At 43.3% G+C, this 18,344-nt stretch overlaps 1 protein-coding gene across 1 annotated transcript; it reads left to right on the top strand.

Annotated features, from left to right (window-relative positions):
- The first annotated feature begins 5,070 nt into the window (after nucleotides 1-5,070).
- Nucleotides 5,071-16,958, top strand: LOC118771704 (sodium- and chloride-dependent betaine transporter-like). Its single transcript, XM_036519711.1, has 14 exons — nucleotides 5,071-5,263; nucleotides 6,324-6,458; nucleotides 6,670-6,810; nucleotides 8,211-8,301; nucleotides 9,695-9,830; nucleotides 10,869-11,003; nucleotides 12,353-12,456; nucleotides 12,871-12,995; nucleotides 13,683-13,795; nucleotides 14,043-14,180; nucleotides 14,814-14,916; nucleotides 15,189-15,289; nucleotides 15,838-15,978; nucleotides 16,803-16,958. Exons 1-14 carry the CDS (start codon nucleotides 5,071-5,073, stop codon nucleotides 16,956-16,958), a joined length of 1,812 nt encoding a protein of 603 aa, XP_036375604.1.
- The last annotated feature ends 1,386 nt before the right edge of the window (nucleotides 16,959-18,344 follow it).

The raw sequence follows: 18,344 nt of genomic DNA, 5'->3' as shown, positions 1-18,344 counted from the left end.
TGCCCCTACTCCCATCTCTTCACATGAATGCTCGTGTTTACTTCCGCGTACATCAGCCATCTGTCGTTACGTCATTGACTTCTTCTTCGATAATTTCCATCGTTTGCCTGTCGTGAGCTTGGCTGACACCTACAGACCCGATGGACGAACTGAAACATTGAATCTCTTTGATTTATAAATTACCATAAAAAGAAACGTCCCCTCCGAGAGACGATGGCATTTCGACTATTGTGAGCGCATACAAAGTAGTTTATACATAGACAACATTTTCTCGAGTTAACGAGTCACATGGTCTTACCAGATTTTACAGTGAAGAATGCTACACCGAAGTAACATAGTAGGGAGTTTTATCAAGAATAAAAGAAAAAAGTAGAAAATAGATCTATCCACCTGTACTGGCTGTGGGTAGAAAGCATGCTGACTATACTGAGACTCTGGTTGCACTTTGCAAATGGTAACTCAAAAACAATATGCACACATGCGTTTTGTTGGACCCTGTAATCACATACCACCACACTAGAGGTGCTACCTTTACATTTCCACTGGTGAAGCAGTAAAGCCAAGAAGGAGGAACAGGAGGTAGTGATGAGGAGAAAGTTCTCTGCAAGAACTGTTTTTTATCACTTCCTTCATTAACCCTTCTAAATGTATAAGCATGCCTGGATTGCTTGCTTACTCACCTACACAATATAACATATATGAAAATTTGCAAAAACTATGGAGTAAGAGTAATATTCATGCATCAGTTTGGTATCTGACATTCATCGATGGCCTGCCTGAGTTAGGATGAGACCACAAGGAACTTCCAACCACCAAAGAGACAATCTTTCATAAAGGACATGGAAAGATTGCTTTCATTGGCCTAGTCCAGACCCTTTTGACAAAATTACCCTAATCATAGGCCATGAGAAAAGACTGTGTTTCTGTCACCATGACAGTGGTCTCTTAAGGAGTAAGGTTTATGAAATCTGGTTAAGAGGGGTGCATTCAAAGAACCAGAAATATTGAACAGAATGTGGGCTAACACTGTGGAATTATTTCCTCCAGCACTATACAGGAAAAAAGACATCTCAGAGCATCACTGGACTTCAGCAGAAGAACACAAATAAAGCTACACTTCTGCTCACCTGCCCACCTTGCTCTCAGTGTGCCGTTACCCAACATAACGGTCTGCATTTCAACTGCTCGAGTCTCATCTACCACTCAAGCACTGCAGACCCCTGCTCATCTCTTCATACTGCCTGCCTACACTCTCACCTCATGTTTGGCCACAAATACATGCCCAAGTATCGCTTCCCAAATGTGTGCAGCAGATCACTGGCTTGGAGGGAAGGAAGACGTCCTAAAGCTCCAGCTTTTGTTATTTTTGTTTTGGAGAGGCCACAGTATGAAGATGGGGATCATACAGGGAATGGCACAGATTACGTTCTGAACATTGTGTGGGAGGTGAATGCTTATTTTGTGGTGAGCTGTTGTGGAGATGTGAGCAATACTTTACTACCAAGAGCAAATATTGTTAAAGACAATTCTGGCTATTGCATTATACATCTACTTGCACTTATTCAGTTGGGTACAGATGTACTATCATACAGCACCTTGTATAAGCCAACATGTCTTTGGTGTGGGACAGTGTACCTAGACACACCTCTTGCTGGCCACAGGTTCAGTCAGCTGGCCTACAGTAAGCAGTCAGTTGTCAGTACTGTTGCAAGTATGAACAACCACATCAACAGAAATGAGCATTTTGATCGTCAAAACACGATTAAATAAAAACGTTTCATAGGGTGATTATGCTTGTGAAACGACCCAGATTGTCTTAAACACAAGAAAGCTACAATGTGAAACATTTAAGAGAAAAAAAGCTTTCTCTTAAATGTTTCACATTGTAGCTTTCTTGTGTTACAAAATTCAAATTACAAAACAGAGCTACATTTAGTTAATATATTTAAATTACTGAGAATAAACTTTTAGATTAGGTTGAGTGCAATGTACAATAACATTTAGAACACAGACCTCACAAAAGCTGTAATGTGTCATGAGCATTTAACGTAATTTAACGCAAGCACACAAACTACAGACAATCTGCGCTGTTTCGCGAGCATAATCATTTACTCTATTTACGCGATTGGTGCCGATTATTCTGTGAATTATTTGTTTTATTGTTAACCAAGGGGGATAAAGGGGAACAGATTGAAAGTAATGATAGATTTAAAGGTAGTGTTCGGGCTTTCCTTGTTTCCAGCTCACCCGCCGCCACTGTTAACTATGCCTTGGCTATGTTCTTGTCTGCTGTGTGCAACGGGGTCTGGTAGGTGCAAGACTGGCATACGTTTGATTCATATTATAGTAGCGTATGTTATATTAGAATGTGACGCTATGAATGGAATTTTCACCAAAAAAAAAAAAGCTTTCACTCAAACTCGTTAAATAAAAATTAATTCATGTGTATGAAGTAGCCTATAGCCTGTTCATCACGAATGCTAGTCTTACCCCCCACCCCAGTCTGGACATGCAAAAAAATGCACCTCCCACTACAGCACCCCCAACTTAAAGTCTCTTCCCACGGCCCTGGCGAATACTGTAAATATCCTTTCCCGTAATTCCGAAATATGCAAAATTATTTAACAAAATTCAGTGATTTACATTCAGTCATTACATTACACAACTATAAAGCATAGACTATAGACAAGATGCATGACAGTTACTTTATCCCCGCAAGCAGAGGGCGTGTGCGTGTTTCCGTTAAGCCCTCCCCCAGCCAAACAATATGCTCACCAGACAGAAACACCCTTTAGTGGATTTGCAAGCTAGTGATTGTTTTTTGGCACAAACTGTACCATCCTAAAGTTCGTACAAGGGAGGCTTCTCCGCGAAAGACTTCGTTGAGAAGTGAGTAGTGCACGCCAGCTTGCATTTTCTAGTCTTGTTTTTCCACTTAAAACATGAGATCGACTTGATTGGATTCAAGGAGAGTTGCAGCATTGCCGCACTTGCAAAAACTCCATGAATTCTTTCAGTAAAAAATCATGTCCTTTTCTACAGAAATGCACAATGTTCCTGCTTTGCATAGCTATAGCTTTAAAATGTTTTTTTTTTTGTGTTATACTAATGCTGGGCAATTAACTAAAACGGACAGACACAGATTGTGCAGTACTTTAAATATTGCATATATGTATAAATCTCTGAATGTTGTTTACACACTTTATTCAGTTTTGTTCGATTTACTGGTCGTTTTCCTAAAGCATGGCAACTAACATGGAGATACTAATAAAAGCAAATGATACAATTCTACCGCAGATGCACAGGTTACATAATCAACAATGAATGCATGTGAACTAAATCCTATAGCATCCACAAAGTTCAAAATGTATATTTAAAAAATCACGCAAACAAGCAAAATTAACTGATTAGCGAAGAGTAATCATGGTTTACTTGAATGCAAACGGCCCTGGGCACATGCTCTATGCTCGTTTTAACTGAAGACGATTACATAATTTCACTCCAAACGTTGACGCACTGATTCTTTGCGGACAGAGGCGCAAAAAGGGGGTATGCAATATATGCAGCACATAGGGGCGCTACGCGAAGGGGGGCGCCAAAGCAATGGTGAAAAATGTACATATACAAATTGTCAGTTGTCTTTGTTTTGTCATTTAAAACAGGTACATGCTGTATTAAAGACATATTTTGAAGTTACAGCCAGGTCTAGACCGATCACACGGACAAGACAGGCCACTTATTCGTTACGGCTGCGGTCCAATGGCTGTATCAATTGTTAGTTGCATCTCCGCAAACCTTAATTATAGGACTATATAATGCCTATATAGCTTTTATTTCACGCAGTGAAAGTAAGCGATGACATAGGCCTACATGGGGGCAGACATTAACAAATTATTACTACAGTTTGTGTGTAGGATGTGATGTAGGTCTCATTCTGCAAATGAGATGGTTTAGTCTCTCCTTAAACCACCTCAGTGCCAGGTTTAAGCAAATACGCACAAAAAGTGACATCTAGTGGCTGATATGAAAGTTCTTGAAGACACAGCAACTGAGATCAAGCTAAACCTCAGCAGTAGGTTAAACCACAAGTACCGATGACACAGCAATGGGGCTTAAGAAGCCATGTGACTTCTTCCGCAACATGAGCGTTTAAAACCAAGTTAAACTCTAAACTGCAGCTAGGCTAACGACAGAGCAATTGCCCCGATATTATGGTAGACGGCTTTTTTTATTATTGTTTCAATGGGCGAATGGAATAAACTCCTTTCCGTTTATGGTTAAAATGGAAGATGTAGTTGGAAGACCATATTTCTTTCACGTTAGGTCACAGTTCATTATCTTCATTAGTAGCCCAAGGCTGCCTTTTGATGGCCAAATGAGGTGACTGGAGAATTTGATGTTAGATGTTGACCTATAGGCTACCGTGGTGCGTACGGAGTGGGTTGTGTAGCCTAGGCCGGGAGACACACCTGAAAGTAAAACGAGCTTAGTAAAATTATTGTAATATTGTTATTCCTTGTATGGTTTGTTCTCACCATACAGATACTTTTAAGTGAAAATTTGTGTTGCGTGGATGTGGATTTTTAAATTGGGAAATGGGCCTATTGTTTTTGAGTGCACTCTAAACGGTTCTCACATCGGCAATCACTCATGGTAGTCTATGGCATTCAACATAGCCTCTGACATGCGTCTACTTTTCCAAATCTTACAAGACAAAACGCTCAGTGACTTCAGTTGAATTAATGAACCACACTTTGATAACTTATGTAGCATTCTGTTTTGTTCTGAGACTGAGTTAAGGTTACTACATCAAGCAAATAAACAGTGTTTGCCTTTTGTACATATAAGACTTCCCTCGTGCTGTTCTGACAATACTGAAATCTGACGATTGGGGGGGGGGGGGGGGGGATGTTGATGGTTCATACCCCTCAACAAATATAGTTGTGCCCCTGACTGCTTGAGTAGGAGCAGGATGTATAAAAAAAAAAGCGAAAAAATGTGATCCCGTTTGATTGGATGAAATGTTGTACTGACGACGTTACCTGCCCTCTCACTTCTCAGAGGCAAATTATGGAGGACACGGTCAGGGAAGCCCCTCCCAGCGGACCCCCAACATCGGGGGCAGGCACCAGGAGCACCGACGGAATGCAGGACAGGGGGAAGTGGGCCAACAAAACCGAGTTTGTGCTGTCCATGGCCGGGGAGATCATCGGCCTGGGCAACGTGTGGCGCTTCCCTTACCTGTGCTTTAAAAACGGAGGAGGTGAGCAGGTGGAGCTCAGCTGAGCTGCTAGGCAGGGGCAGCATCTTCTATCCCAATTCCCTCTTGACGGCGATATTTCAGTATCACTCGGCTTAAGCCTTCCTTTTTTCCTGTTAATGATGTAAGGCTGGGAAGGGAATAATTGAATACTGTTATGATATACTACTATTAACTCCTTTGTGTAGGGGTGGCAGTGTAGCGCAAGGTCAGGGAAGTGGACCTAGGTTCATGCTCATTATTACATTATTGTCATTTAGCAGACAGTCTTATCCAGAGCGACTTACATATGTTACAATTTTTACATGTTATCCATTTATACAGCTGGATATTAACTGGGGCAATTCTAGGTTAAGTGCCTTGCCCAAGGGTACAGCAGCAGTGCGGGGAATCGAGCCATCAACCTTTTGGTTACCAGTTCTGCTCTTTACCGCTATGCTACACTGCCACCCCTGTCATAGTTCCTCTGAACAATACCCAAACAGGAGGGATCCAGCTGTGTAAATGCACAGTATGTCAAATTTAATCTGTTTAAACTGTCCAGTATAAGGGCATCTGCTACGCAAATGGGCTCCAATACTGCAATATCTGAATAAAGTCACACATTGCTGAACAGGTCCTGGTGATCTATTGGTTTTCAGGGCAGATGTGCTCTAGGCCAGAATCAAGTTATAATGTGGAGGTGCCCTTGTTAGACATCAGGGTGCAAAATCAAGTCATCCTCACAGACATACAGACACACACACTGCTAGTCTTCCAAATGTCATAGGAGGTTGTCCTGTGTCAGTGTTCAACAGCAATGACATTTATTCCATAAACACGCATGCTACTGCTCTAGAGCTTCAGTGGGGCTTCTTGTTCCTATGGAGATAGCCTGAACAGCCCTGAGGTGGTTCCACATAAAGCAAACTGCAAAGCAGTCCACCAGTTTTATCTGAGAATCATTTCCATTTCCACTGTCTTTTTGTCCCTCGGTCTTCCTGCCCTTAATCTTACTTGATCCCGGTTAGTCCAGCTCCAGCAGGTAGGCTCCGAGGGTAACTGTCGCCACTGTGCTCCATAGGTGTGTTCTTCATCCCGTACTTCGTCTTCCTCTTCTTCTGCGGGATCCCCGTGTTTTTCCTGGAGACAGCACTGGGACAGTACACAAGCGAGGGTGGAGTCACCGCCTGGAGGAAGATCTGCCCCATGTTTGAGGGTAAGAGTTTTTCCCCATGATATGGCTGTGCCGAAAACATCCTCACCAAAGGTTTGGACCTCCTCCGTTTCCACGGAGGGGTTAATGGGTCATTCATCTGCATCTGAGTTTGGACAAGTACTGTAGTGCACCATGTTTATAAGAACAGGAAGCTAATCATGTAACTTAACAAGAGCCCTGCCTGTTTTTGACTCTTTTTGTCTCATTGTAGGAATCGGATATGCATCTCAAGTGATTGTCATGTACCTCAACGTCTACTATATTTTACTGTTGGCGTGGGCCATTTTTTACCTGTTCAGTTCATTCAGCAACCCACTTCCCTGGTCAAGCTGCAACAACGTTTGGAACACAGGTATGATCAAGGGCTTATTATCAAGAAGTTACTTCTGATCCAGAGACACAGAAAACCAGCGGGAAGCATTCATTTCACTAGCATCCAGAGAAGACCTTCATAAGTTAGGAGAGATTAATCAGAGTCACTGTGGAGCTGAGTCAATGTCTTAGTCACAGACTCAATTCACTTAACTAAGATACTCAAGTTGGGAAGGTTTGCTTTTACGTTTACATTTAAATTTAAGTAGCACATTTGCCTTTTCTCAGATATTTCCCAGCATTTCTGCGCCAACCATGCTCAGAAAGTTGTGCAAGCACTGGGAATTATCAGCAGCCGTTTGCTCAAAGTTTAGAAAAAAACTCAGCAGACTGGGTTTAGCCCTCAGAGTAATAGATCCACCAGTACTCGCCTTTCTTACTATGCAACAATATTAAGCTCAGGAGGAAACACCTACAGGTACTACAGCTAAAACACCTCACGGGAATCGTTGCTTGTTGAACCACCTCTGTGGATGTTTCATTGATTTTTTTCCCACACAATTGACTCTGAACCTCTGTCTCTAATCTCCCTGTAGCTCAGTGCCAGAACAGCACTGGTGTACGCTCACCTTACCTGCACAACCGGACGGATGAGTATTACGACAAGTACGCTTGAGAAACTTCCTCTATGACTGAGCATGACCTATATGACTGAGTACAGAGTATGATTCCTTCTCTTGTTGCTGTGATTTTAACACTTTGCCTGAGCCAGATTTTCCCAAGCCTGGGGCAAGACCAGAAAAAAACTCTTTATATTTGTGAAATTAACAATATATTACGTATTATGTTACGTTATTGTCATTTGTCAGAAACTCTTATCCAGAGCAACTTACATAGGATACAATTTTTCTATGTTATGCATTTATACAGCTGGATATTTACTGAAGCAACTCTGGGTTAAATACCGTGCCCAAGGGTACAGCAACAGTGCCCCAGTGTGGAATCGAATCTGTAACCTTTTGGATACGAGCCCTGCTCCTTACGACTACGCCACTCTGCTGCCCATATAATAAATGTTACTGACACATAGTACAGCCATTTGTAACATTTTAGAGGGGTGTTAATTGGAAATGTTGGAGGAGGCTGGGAAAGACTGTGTTAAACTGGTAGAGCGAATGTGTTTATCTCAGATTTTTATAGATGCATAGACTTGGCCATTTGGTTATGATGCAGGGATTCACTTTTCTGTGCACAGATGTCCCCAGCCATTGATGGGATTCCAAACACTTAAAATGTAATGCCCAGGTTCACACAAGCGATCATAATATGACCCCTAGTGACGGCATGATCGCAACACGGCATGTTGACGCTGTGAATTTTACAGCTGTTTTGGTTTTGCCTGGTATTGGCAGAAACTAAAAATATGCTAAAAATGTGGACATCAATGTTCTGAATTCCCACAATTCTCTTTCCACAGTGATTACTCACCCATGGACTACACGCATTCCACACCAGAGGAGGAGTTTTGGACGTAAGTTCTTAGCTTCTGCAGGCCCCTATGCAGACCCTTTCTGATTAGGACTGTGTCTCCACACACTGAGCTGTTTCCAAGGGGAACAGGTTTTCTCGGTATATCTGCACTCTCTGGAGCTGAGGGGATTGCAAGGCAAGAATCATGAGAAATGCTAAGCTCTTGTGGACTGTGTTATTCTATGCTATAGAGCTGTGCCATTCTGTACTATACTATTTAGTTGTTAGCCGCATAATAAGTCAAGTGACCCTGCTGGGGGCCTGGGAGGGGATGAAGTTCTACCTCTATCCAGACCTCTCCAAGATCGCTGACGCTGACGTAAGCCGGGTCTTACAGGACCGCAGCCCTGGACAGCTCTCATGTCTGTTATTACCTTGACTGTCCAAAGGCCATACACATAATAAGCCTCAGCTTAGCTGTAATAAAGTTGTAGCAGCTGTGTAGTGGATACTGTGTGCAAAGTAGGTAGTCTGTTTCTATGGCAGCAGTTCGCAAAACTGCAAGTACGATAATGGCTTGTGAGTGGTGAGATGCGTGTGAGAAATAACACAATGAAAACTGTATTATGCTTTATTGGACATGGGCACAGATGCACCGTCCAAAGAACTGAGGGCCTTCACTTACCTTCAGTGTGACAGATGCCTATCCCATGATGCAGTCTGAGCGTAGAGTAAACAACTGTGCTCCCCGTGAATCATGGGAGAGCCGAGAGTCAAGCAGCGGGGTTGGTGAGGCAGAATAAGATTTGGGAACAGCCTCAGCTATGTGGACCAACTCCCCAGATGCGGTGTGTGCCGTTTGGTCTCCTCTCCGACTCCCTCGGGGGGAACGAAGAAACTGTCAGCGTCTGCGTTCGCACGGTGGCTCCCCCTGGAGGAGAAGGCATTGCTGTGTTTAGTCAGGCTGGTGCAAAATCACCTCACCTCATATTTGTTATGGGTGATGAAAAATGAAGGGGGAAAAGAGTGATGCTTGCATACAATCATCCCTGTACTCCAGAGGCCCTGCCGACCAGCAGCTTCTCCAGTCCTCTTTAACCCAGGGAAGGGAGGCCACACTGGTTGAGCTGAGGCATGAATTTGGTGAATCAGATGCTTAGGAGCCTGGGTGGATCGTAAGCCTGCAAACACAGCTGACCTCCACAGGGGGGCAGCGTTGAGCGCCCTGTTCTATTCCATAGTCATTCACGACCAGTGAATGTAAAGCAATGAAAAACCACATGCTACCACATCGCAGCACAATGGTGGCACACAACTGGGCAAGGAGTAGCAGAAAGAACCAGAGAACGGTGTCTCAGCTGTGGCTGTGTGTGTTTGTATGTATTGTCTATGTGTCTCTGTGCGTGGTTGGTGTGCATATGTGCTTGTGTGTGTGGTTGCGTGTTCTCCCCCAGGAGGAGAGTGTTGGGTCAGACTGAAGACCTGTTTGTGCCCCTGGGCCCAGTGCGCTGGGAGCTGGCCCTCTGCCTGCTGCTGGCCTGGGTGGTCTGCTACTTCTGCATCTGGAAAGGAGTCAAATCTACAGGCAAGGTGAGGGAGGGGGGAACGTGCCTGCCTTTACAGACCAGGGGAGGAGGCATTCACAGACAAGGAGGGGGGGCACTTCTGCATATACAGGCAGGAAAGAGGGTTTGGATTTTGCTATGATATTTTACATTCCAATACATTACATTTCTGGCATTTAGCAGATATTCTTATCCTCAGCGAATTACATAGTTTACAATGTTTACATGTTATCCATTTATACAGCTGGATATTAACTGAGGCAATTCTAGGTTAAGTACCTTGCCCAAGGGTACAACAACAGTGCCCCAGTTGAATCAAACTGGCAACCTTTTGGTTATGAGCCCAGCTCCTTACCACTATGCTACGCTGCTGCCTTGGGTCCTTGCGTCTAGCTCCTTCTACAGAGAATATAAAGATGTTATGCAAGCTTCCTGATGTTAAACATGAATTATCATTTATTTGTTGTCAGAAAACTGTTTATGGCCGCATTCTGGATAAGTGCTGGGTGTAAAATAGAATAGCTATAATGGTGCTGCTCTTTGCAGAATAGGGGTCGCAAGAGCAGTAGATTTGGATAGAATCAAGTACGATTTTGTTTTCCAACTGAAATATGATCCATGCTGTAAATTCATCATTCCAAAGAAACTGCCACTGCAGAACATTTGCTTGCAATGATATGTTATGACAATGAAGATGCACTGTACCTCTGTCACTGTACTACATTACATTATATTCATTTAGAAGACGCTCTTCTTCAGGGCGTCTTCCAGCACAAAAGGACAGAAGTGTATAAATTGAAGTTGAATGAGGGATAGGGTCAGACCAGGCTACGAACACTCCCAGACCAGTGAGTGTGAGCAGAACACTGTTCAAGTCCAACCACTAGTTAACTACCATACTACCATACATCAGTCTCTAGATCACAGAATACAGAGCACATCACAATATTACACGTCATGCCAATAATACAGTGTGAATTGGCCTCAAGGTGGCGCGTCGGGTGTGAGAATGTCTGAATTAAACGCAGTGGCTGGTCTGTTCACTGTGCATCTGCGGTTTCAGGTGGTCTACTTCACGGCGACGTTCCCCTATCTCATGCTTCTCATCCTCTTCATCCGCGGCGTGACCCTGCCGGGGGCCTGGGAGGGGCTGAAGTTCTACCTCTTTCCAGACCTCTCCAAGATCACGGACGCCGATGTAAGCCGGTTCTTACAGGACCGCAGCCCTGGACGGCTCTCATGTCTGTTATAACCTTGACTGTCCAAAGGCCGTACATAATGCACACCCTCGGCTTGGCGCTTTCCAGATGAGGGCCGGGCATAGAAATAGCACGACTAGAATGTTCCGGAAAAGCACAGGGTGTGCATGTGTGAATAGGGTCAGATCTGTGTGTGAGGGATCATTGTGCGTTGTGTGGCAGTTCAGCGGCGCTACCATTGCATTCGCTTAGGGATGTTCTGCTCCTTCTTCTGTGGCTTGTCACGCGTCAAAGCAGGAGTGCTGTGCCGTGGCAGGCTGTGTACCAGGCATCCTCTCAGAGAGCGGATATGGTATCTCTGTGTGGCGGGACTGTTTTGGGGTCCTCCCACAGTCTAGTGCGGGGCCGCTGGAGCACCCTAATTCCGTGTGCCACACCAGCTCTCCTCCCGCCATCACACAGGCCGTCCCGCAGGAAGAGGGAAGCGTCCGCCGGCCACAGCGCACACACGGTCGCCTGCGGGAGCCAGCGTCTTCAGAGCCCTCCTGCTGACCCCAGAGCAGTGAGCGCTTGCAAAAACATCCCTCTTTGTTGTGCTATCGGCCTGCTCCACGGGAGCAGTTCAGTTCACAAAGTGGTCGAAGCCACCAACAGCATGAATCACACACGGCATTTGAAGTCAGGCTTGCTTTCGTTTTCTTTTTGTCTCACACATTTGTGGCTGAATTCTGATCTTGGATTTTTTTTCCCCCATCAGTTTGCGGGGTCAAAGGGCACATTCCAGGAACAGATCGAGGCCCACCCTGTTAATATTAACCAGATGCTGACATGTGGTCACCAGATGGTGCCACCGTAGTGCTTTGAACACTTTCCAGTCATAGATAAATTTTCTTGTCCAACATGCAAAGTGGGGCCAATCATTATCTTATAAACATTTTCTGTAAGACACAGAGATTCAGTCTAATGGTTGAATGTTTGTAGAAGGTACTTTATCAAACAAGAAACTTGCCCAGAAATTCATAAAACTTGGCCTTGATTTGCAGAACTGCATTACCACAAATTAACCAGCAGTGCAATTGGCTATTTAATGTTTATTAAATAGCCAACTGAATCTCCTGGCAGGTATGCTGCTACCTGTTAGATCCTACTCTTAATGCTCATGTATCATTCATATAACTGTGGTTTTTCACTATTGATTATTTTTGATTGGATCCATGTACTAAAATATTAGCAGTAGATGATGAATAAGAAGTCCATAGTAAGTCCTCATACCACTGTTTCTGATGAACATTGCTCTGAACATTTTGATTGGTGCATGGAGCTCTGACAGGCAGTGTTCTCTCTGTAGGTGTGGCGCGACGCTGCGACCGAGGTCTTTTACTCCTACGCTGTGTGTCAGGGAGTCCTGACTGCCCTTGGAAGCTACAACAGATACAACAACAACTGCTACAAGTCAGTGACCACTCACCGTCACCCTAAACGTACCATCCCTAGCGATTCTGTCACTGATGGCGATGTCACCCTCTGGACTCATTGCGATAATATGATCGGTGATCACATTAGGGGCCCAGTTTCAATGCGCACAGGTTATGACTGAAGATGTAGTCTATGGTCCTGAACAGCAATGTTATTTGCCATTTGCATGCAAACTCAGTTCCACAGTCAGACTTGCTTGTTGCTTGTCCATGAGGTCAGATGAACAAATGAGTATTTTGAATATATTGAAATATTAACAGTCTTAAATATTCAAGCCACATAAACATTTGTTTTGGATTTTTTTTTTAATGTTTTGCTATGGTGTCGTCACAAGCTGTTTTATGTCCAAGAAAATGAATCTGTAATAATATACCGTGTTTTGTTTTTCAGGGACTGCGTGGCACTTTGCGTTCTCAATAGCGCCACCAGTATTTTTGCTGGTTTCGCCGTGTTCTCTGTGCTGGGGTTTATGGCTGAGGAGCTTGGCCTGCCCATAGAGGCCGTAGCCGCGTCAGGTGAGTAGAAAAGGTCTTATAGCGTCTGGAGGTTTTCTCTTCCCTCTTCCCCCAACACGCGATCAGTTTTACAAGACTTACAGATGCAGGCATGCTACAGATAGAATACCCAGAATTCATTTGGCGATGTTAGTAATATCTGAACACAGAAAATTAACTTCATTGATCCATGCTCATCATGTTTATGTATTCACACTTCCTCTCACTTGAACACTTTTTGCATTTTTGTAGAAGTTGGTGAAATTAAACACTTGGGATGGATCCCTGTTTTTTTCACCACAGTGTATGGGCAGAATTTTGTTTTATGATTATTTAGCCAGAAACACATGCAGAAATATCATTCATATTTCTTTTAAGTGTATTTACGAAGCAGCAGTCAAAATTCCTTGCCATTTAGTTAGGAATGTAGCCAGTGACTACCACAAGAGGGCGCAGCAACCCAGTTAATGCAGTGTTACAGCTAGTCAGAGAGCTCCCTTTTGTGGTGGCATCCTAACACAATTTCACACAACACTCTGATTACACAGAAAACATTACGTTCTTGCAGTGTATCTGGAAAAAAATTCTGACTTTTAAGGTATGAATACAGAGCCGTCTTGTATTTTTTCTTCTACCCTTTTGTATTTTATGTGGATTTGTTACAAGTCCTTGTAAATGCATAGCAGTAATTGGTCCTCCCTCTTGCAGGTCCTGGATTGGCCTTCATCACTTACCCAAAAGCGCTGTCGCTGTTACCAGGAGCTCAGTTCTGGTCTGTGCTCTTCTTCCTCATGATCATCTTCCTGGGCCTTGACAGCCAGGTACAGTTAATATGCAGAATCCTGCATTAGGATATGAAACAGACACAGGGTAAATGCACAGCCCTATGTGTGTGTCTCATGTGCTGTCTTTCATATTTGAAGTGCACACCCATATGTACTATAAGCTTGTGATGTGAGTCAGCGTGATCCCACTCTTGTCCATTTCACTGAGTCACTGGTGCATGCTGGGATACGGCGTGTGAGGAGCAGTGTAATGAAGTCTGTGCGTTTGTGTGCGTGTTCTCAGTTTGTGTGTGTAGAGAGCCTGGCCACTGCCATCACAGACATGTTCCCCCGTGCACTGCGGAGGCCCGGCAGGCGTGAGATCCTCGTCCTCCTCATCGCCGTCTTTTGCTTCCTGCTGGGGCTGCCCCTGGTCACCAATGTACGTTCTGGGGTCGAGGTGGAGCTGGGGCTCTTTATACTAACAGAGAGGAGAAGGGGCCAAGCTGCAGCCAGTGATGATCAGAGCACTGTCAGCAACAAGGCCGTGAAAGGAGCTTCAGAAAAATGCATGAAATAATAATGGAAAATATCTATACATATAGATATATATGTATAGATATATTATGTATATATCTATACATAATAATAATCTATATCTATATATAATATGACGAAATATGAATGAAAATGACAAAAACAGCACTTCCAACCAAAGCCTGTCTGAAGGTTTTGATTAAACACCCATTTATGTTATTTATTACAAAGGAGCCTGACAGTTGCTTCCCATGAGTATTTCGTTGTATAATTATCAGTTCGTGTGCACAATAATGTATATAAATATACATACATACATATATATATATATATACACTAAGAAAGCAAGCAATTGTCAGGCTCTTTTGTAATAACTTCGTAGTGTGTACTTTGCTACGGTGAGAAATTTTGAACAACTTTCAGTAAGACGGTTAATGCTTACTGTTTAGTAAGATAAGAAATGTTGAGCTGTGTGACACTGATCGATGAAACGATTGTGGAAATATTTTGTTGTGTGTTTATGCTGTGTGACTACCAGGGAGGAATCCATCTCTTCCAGCTGATTGACACTTATGGTCCAAGTGGAACAACTCTTTTGTTTATCGCCTGTTTTGAGACCGGTGTTATTGGGTGGGTCTACGGTAAGCGATTCTGTGTTGATTGCATACAGTCATGGATGTTTTGTCCTTGCTAGCGACATATTGAAGATGTGACTCGCATCAGGGTTCAGTTGAACAGAAATGTTGTGTATTCTTTGCTTTCCCCTTCCGGTTTCAGCTTGCCAAAACCAAATGGCTTTCAACATGTCTCCTCTTCTTTTATATCTAATTAGCATTACTGAGAGGAGCTTGTGTTACATTGAAAACACAAGCACTGTTGACTGATCAGTTAAGCAAATTGTTTTGGTTTTCAGGTGCAGATCGTTTCTATGACAACATCGAGGACATGATTGGGTACAAGCCCTTCCCCGTGCTAAAGTTCTGCTGGCTTTTTCTGACTCCGGTTATTTGTGCAGTAAGTGTTCACCCCTCTTCTCTCCATTTGTCTCTCTCTCTCTGTCTTCCTCAAGAGGAGTTTTTAAAAGATGCACACCTTGTCTCTGATCTACAAAATGCATGAAACTAGAGAACTACCATTTCAGTTTTCGATTCTGCCCCGGTCTACCAAGTGTCTGTGACCTGGGGTCAAAACGGAAAAGGATGCAGCAGGGGTCCAATTATGGTGAATTGACAAAATTGATTGCAGAGCTGAAATGTGAGAGACTAGTATTGGAATTGACCAAAAGAATGGATGGGTCTGGAAGTAGACAGTTTGAACTGGAAAGGTTTGACCCTGAACTATAAAAGAGCACCCTGACCTTTGTGCTTGACCTGTGATCTGTTGTGCTCATTGATAATGGCTAACCCAGTACTCACAGCATAGATCCCCAAACCCGGTAGTGCACTCCCTGTTCTTCTCTCCCAATCAAACCTCTTGAACTGTGTTTTGTTGTAGTCTTCTGTTGCTACTCTGCTACAGTGTTGGCTTTGTCCAGGCTGTGCTTTCTCTCCTCTTCCTCACAGGCCACCATGATGTATGACCTGCTGACTGTCCCCGGGCCGTCTGCGACCCGCATCCCCCACTGGGCTATGGGGATCGCTGCCCTGCTGACTCTCACGCCATTGACGTGCATTCCCATCTTCATCTTCAAGTCCCTCTGTCAGGTGGGCCTGTGAGGAAGAGGAGAGAAGAGGCTCGGCAGTGCTGTGTCAGATACATACGCTCACTCACACACACACAGACACACACACACACACACACACACACACACACACACACACGCACGCACACACACACACATGCACACTCATTCTGTCCACCTGGTACTGAAGAAGCCTCTGAAGGTTGTTTTGCTTCAAGACCTGGTGATAATGTGTCCTTTTTCATATTTTTCCCATTTCATGGGATAATTAGGCTGATTTGTCAATGGTGTGAGTAAAATAAGTACTAGAGGACATGGAAAACCTCCAAGGCCTGGAATAAGATTCCAGACCTGCTAAGTGGTTTAAAGGTGGCAGGCTGTGTTAGCCAAGACGTATATTCTTCAGTATAAAATGGGCTTCTGCTCAGCTAAGCTGCACTGGGCTTAACACATTTGAATGTCACATTTTCCTGTTTTTAAAACAGCTCTCGTTGTGTTAATATGTGTGATTTTTGAACTCGATGTTGCAGAAAAGACAGACAGCTTAAATTATTTTCAAGTTATGGTTGGAGCACTTTGCTGTTAGACTGAATAATCAAGTCATCAGACTGCAGCAGACTGTGTGCTTCCATCAGTGATAATCACCGTGGGATGACCTGTTGGTGTACTTTTTACAACTATGTTTAATTTGTTTCAGTGTTGATTCGTAATATTTGTGTGCCTGCTTTTCATGTCTGGGTAAATGGCTGGTTAACTTACACATATGAATTGTTTACGTAATATGGTACCTTTGACAACAGCGTTAAGCCTTTACATGTCTTGATTGTTAATATCTTTGTGGGTCAGAACGCTGATGGAGTGACTACGCCCTCTAGTGACCTGCGGCAGACGCGTCCGCACCAGCCGCGACTGACCCTGTGTGGACACATCGTCGTCAAGGGAGAGATGATCTCTCACAGAGAGCGCAAGGAGGAGGAGAAGCTGGCCACCAGCGGCCTCTGAGGGAGCCACCTGATGACATCACGGAACCGTCAGTGGATCAGAGGCGCTCTTTAACTGGTGCTTGTCCACTCCATCAGGGGCCGAAGGCTGGCGGGATCCGGCCCCGGGGTTTATCATACATCTGAAAGCTCTCTGATCGGCTTCCAAAGAACAAAACAAGAGCTTCCAACCTCTGCTCACAGACCTGTCTGTCAGCATTGAATCACATCTGCAGGAAGCCTTCATGACCCACTGTTTTAAAACCAACAAGATATTTGTAGGCTATTGGATTTCAGTTTTTCCCCTCACTGGATTCCTCTGGGTCTGGGAGATGACGGTATCCCCATACACAAAACCATAAGAGACTGAAATCACCCATTTAATCATAATCTTCGGAAATGTAGTACAGAGCACTCCCACATCTACATGACATGTGGTCATTCAGGAGTGGTTTGGACTTAATAGTTAAGCCATTCATAATCAGGGTTGGGAGGGTTACTGTATTCCACTACAGATTACAGAATGCTTTCCCTAAAATGTAATTTGTAAGGTACTCTGTTAGATTACTCGAGGTAATTAACCTAATCTATATAATTTGGATTACTTTCTGAACACTGTGTTTTTCAGTTTAACAGTTTTTTTAAAGAATGTTCATCCGACTAAGGTAACAGTTATTTTTAGAATGTTCACTTAGCATTGCTGTGGCTAACATTTTGGCACCCCCATGTTCAGTCTAATGGGCATTTCATTGCAGTTTCTTCAGAATTGTAAATCTTAATTCAAAAATGTACATTACATGAAAACGAGTTAAAAAAGGCATGAGCCACCCTAAATACATTGTGAGTGAGAAAGGAGTAGCTTAACAATTTAATGTATAACATGCGTAGTGTAAAACTGTTGAAGTAATCGCAGTTTTGAACATGTGAAATTTCACTTGTTTTGTCACTGTATCTACTCAATAGCTAGTTAGCTTTAATACTAATCCTACTAGCCTACTAGCAGTATTGGGAAGGTTACTTTTGAAATGTAATAAGTTACAGATTACTGGTTACCCTGTTAAAATGTATTACGTAATGTAATTATTTTAATTACTTCCTCAAAGTAATGTAACTTATTACATTTGATTACTTTTTGATCACTTTTCTAACAAATGTTTTAAACTGGGCAATAAAGTGGAAAAGTCCTAAAAACATAAATTTAAACCAGGCAGTAAACCTGACAACAGTACTCAACACTGATTACTGTCAAACTTTTATTAAAGGTTTTTCAGTATAACTTGAATTCAGATTCGAATGTTTTGATTTTAAATCACAACCACAAAAACAAATCACATGTATGTAGATCAAAACAGAGTAAAGGAAAAAGGAGGACTAACGTTAGCTAAGATTTTCTATCAAAGGGTTCATA

This window comes from Megalops cyprinoides, chromosome 25 (assembly GCF_013368585.1).
Source record: "Megalops cyprinoides isolate fMegCyp1 chromosome 25, fMegCyp1.pri, whole genome shotgun sequence".
NCBI lineage: Eukaryota > Metazoa > Chordata > Actinopteri > Elopiformes > Megalopidae > Megalops > Megalops cyprinoides.
Note: the sequence above shows the minus strand (reverse complement) of the source record. Positions and strands in the feature narration are given on the sequence as shown.

Coding starts and splice junctions, on each gene's coding strand:
- LOC118771704 (XM_036519711.1), top strand. CDS start 5,071: ATGGAGGACACGGTCAGGGAAGCCCCTCCCAGCGGACCCCCAACATCG. Junction 6,811..8,210: donor CAACAACGTTTGGAACACAG/GTATGATCAAGG, acceptor AAAAATGTGGAC/ATCAATGTTCTGAATTCCCA. Junction 13,796..14,042: donor TCCTGGGCCTTGACAGCCAG/GTACAGTTAATA, acceptor GCGTGTTCTCAG/TTTGTGTGTGTAGAGAGCCT.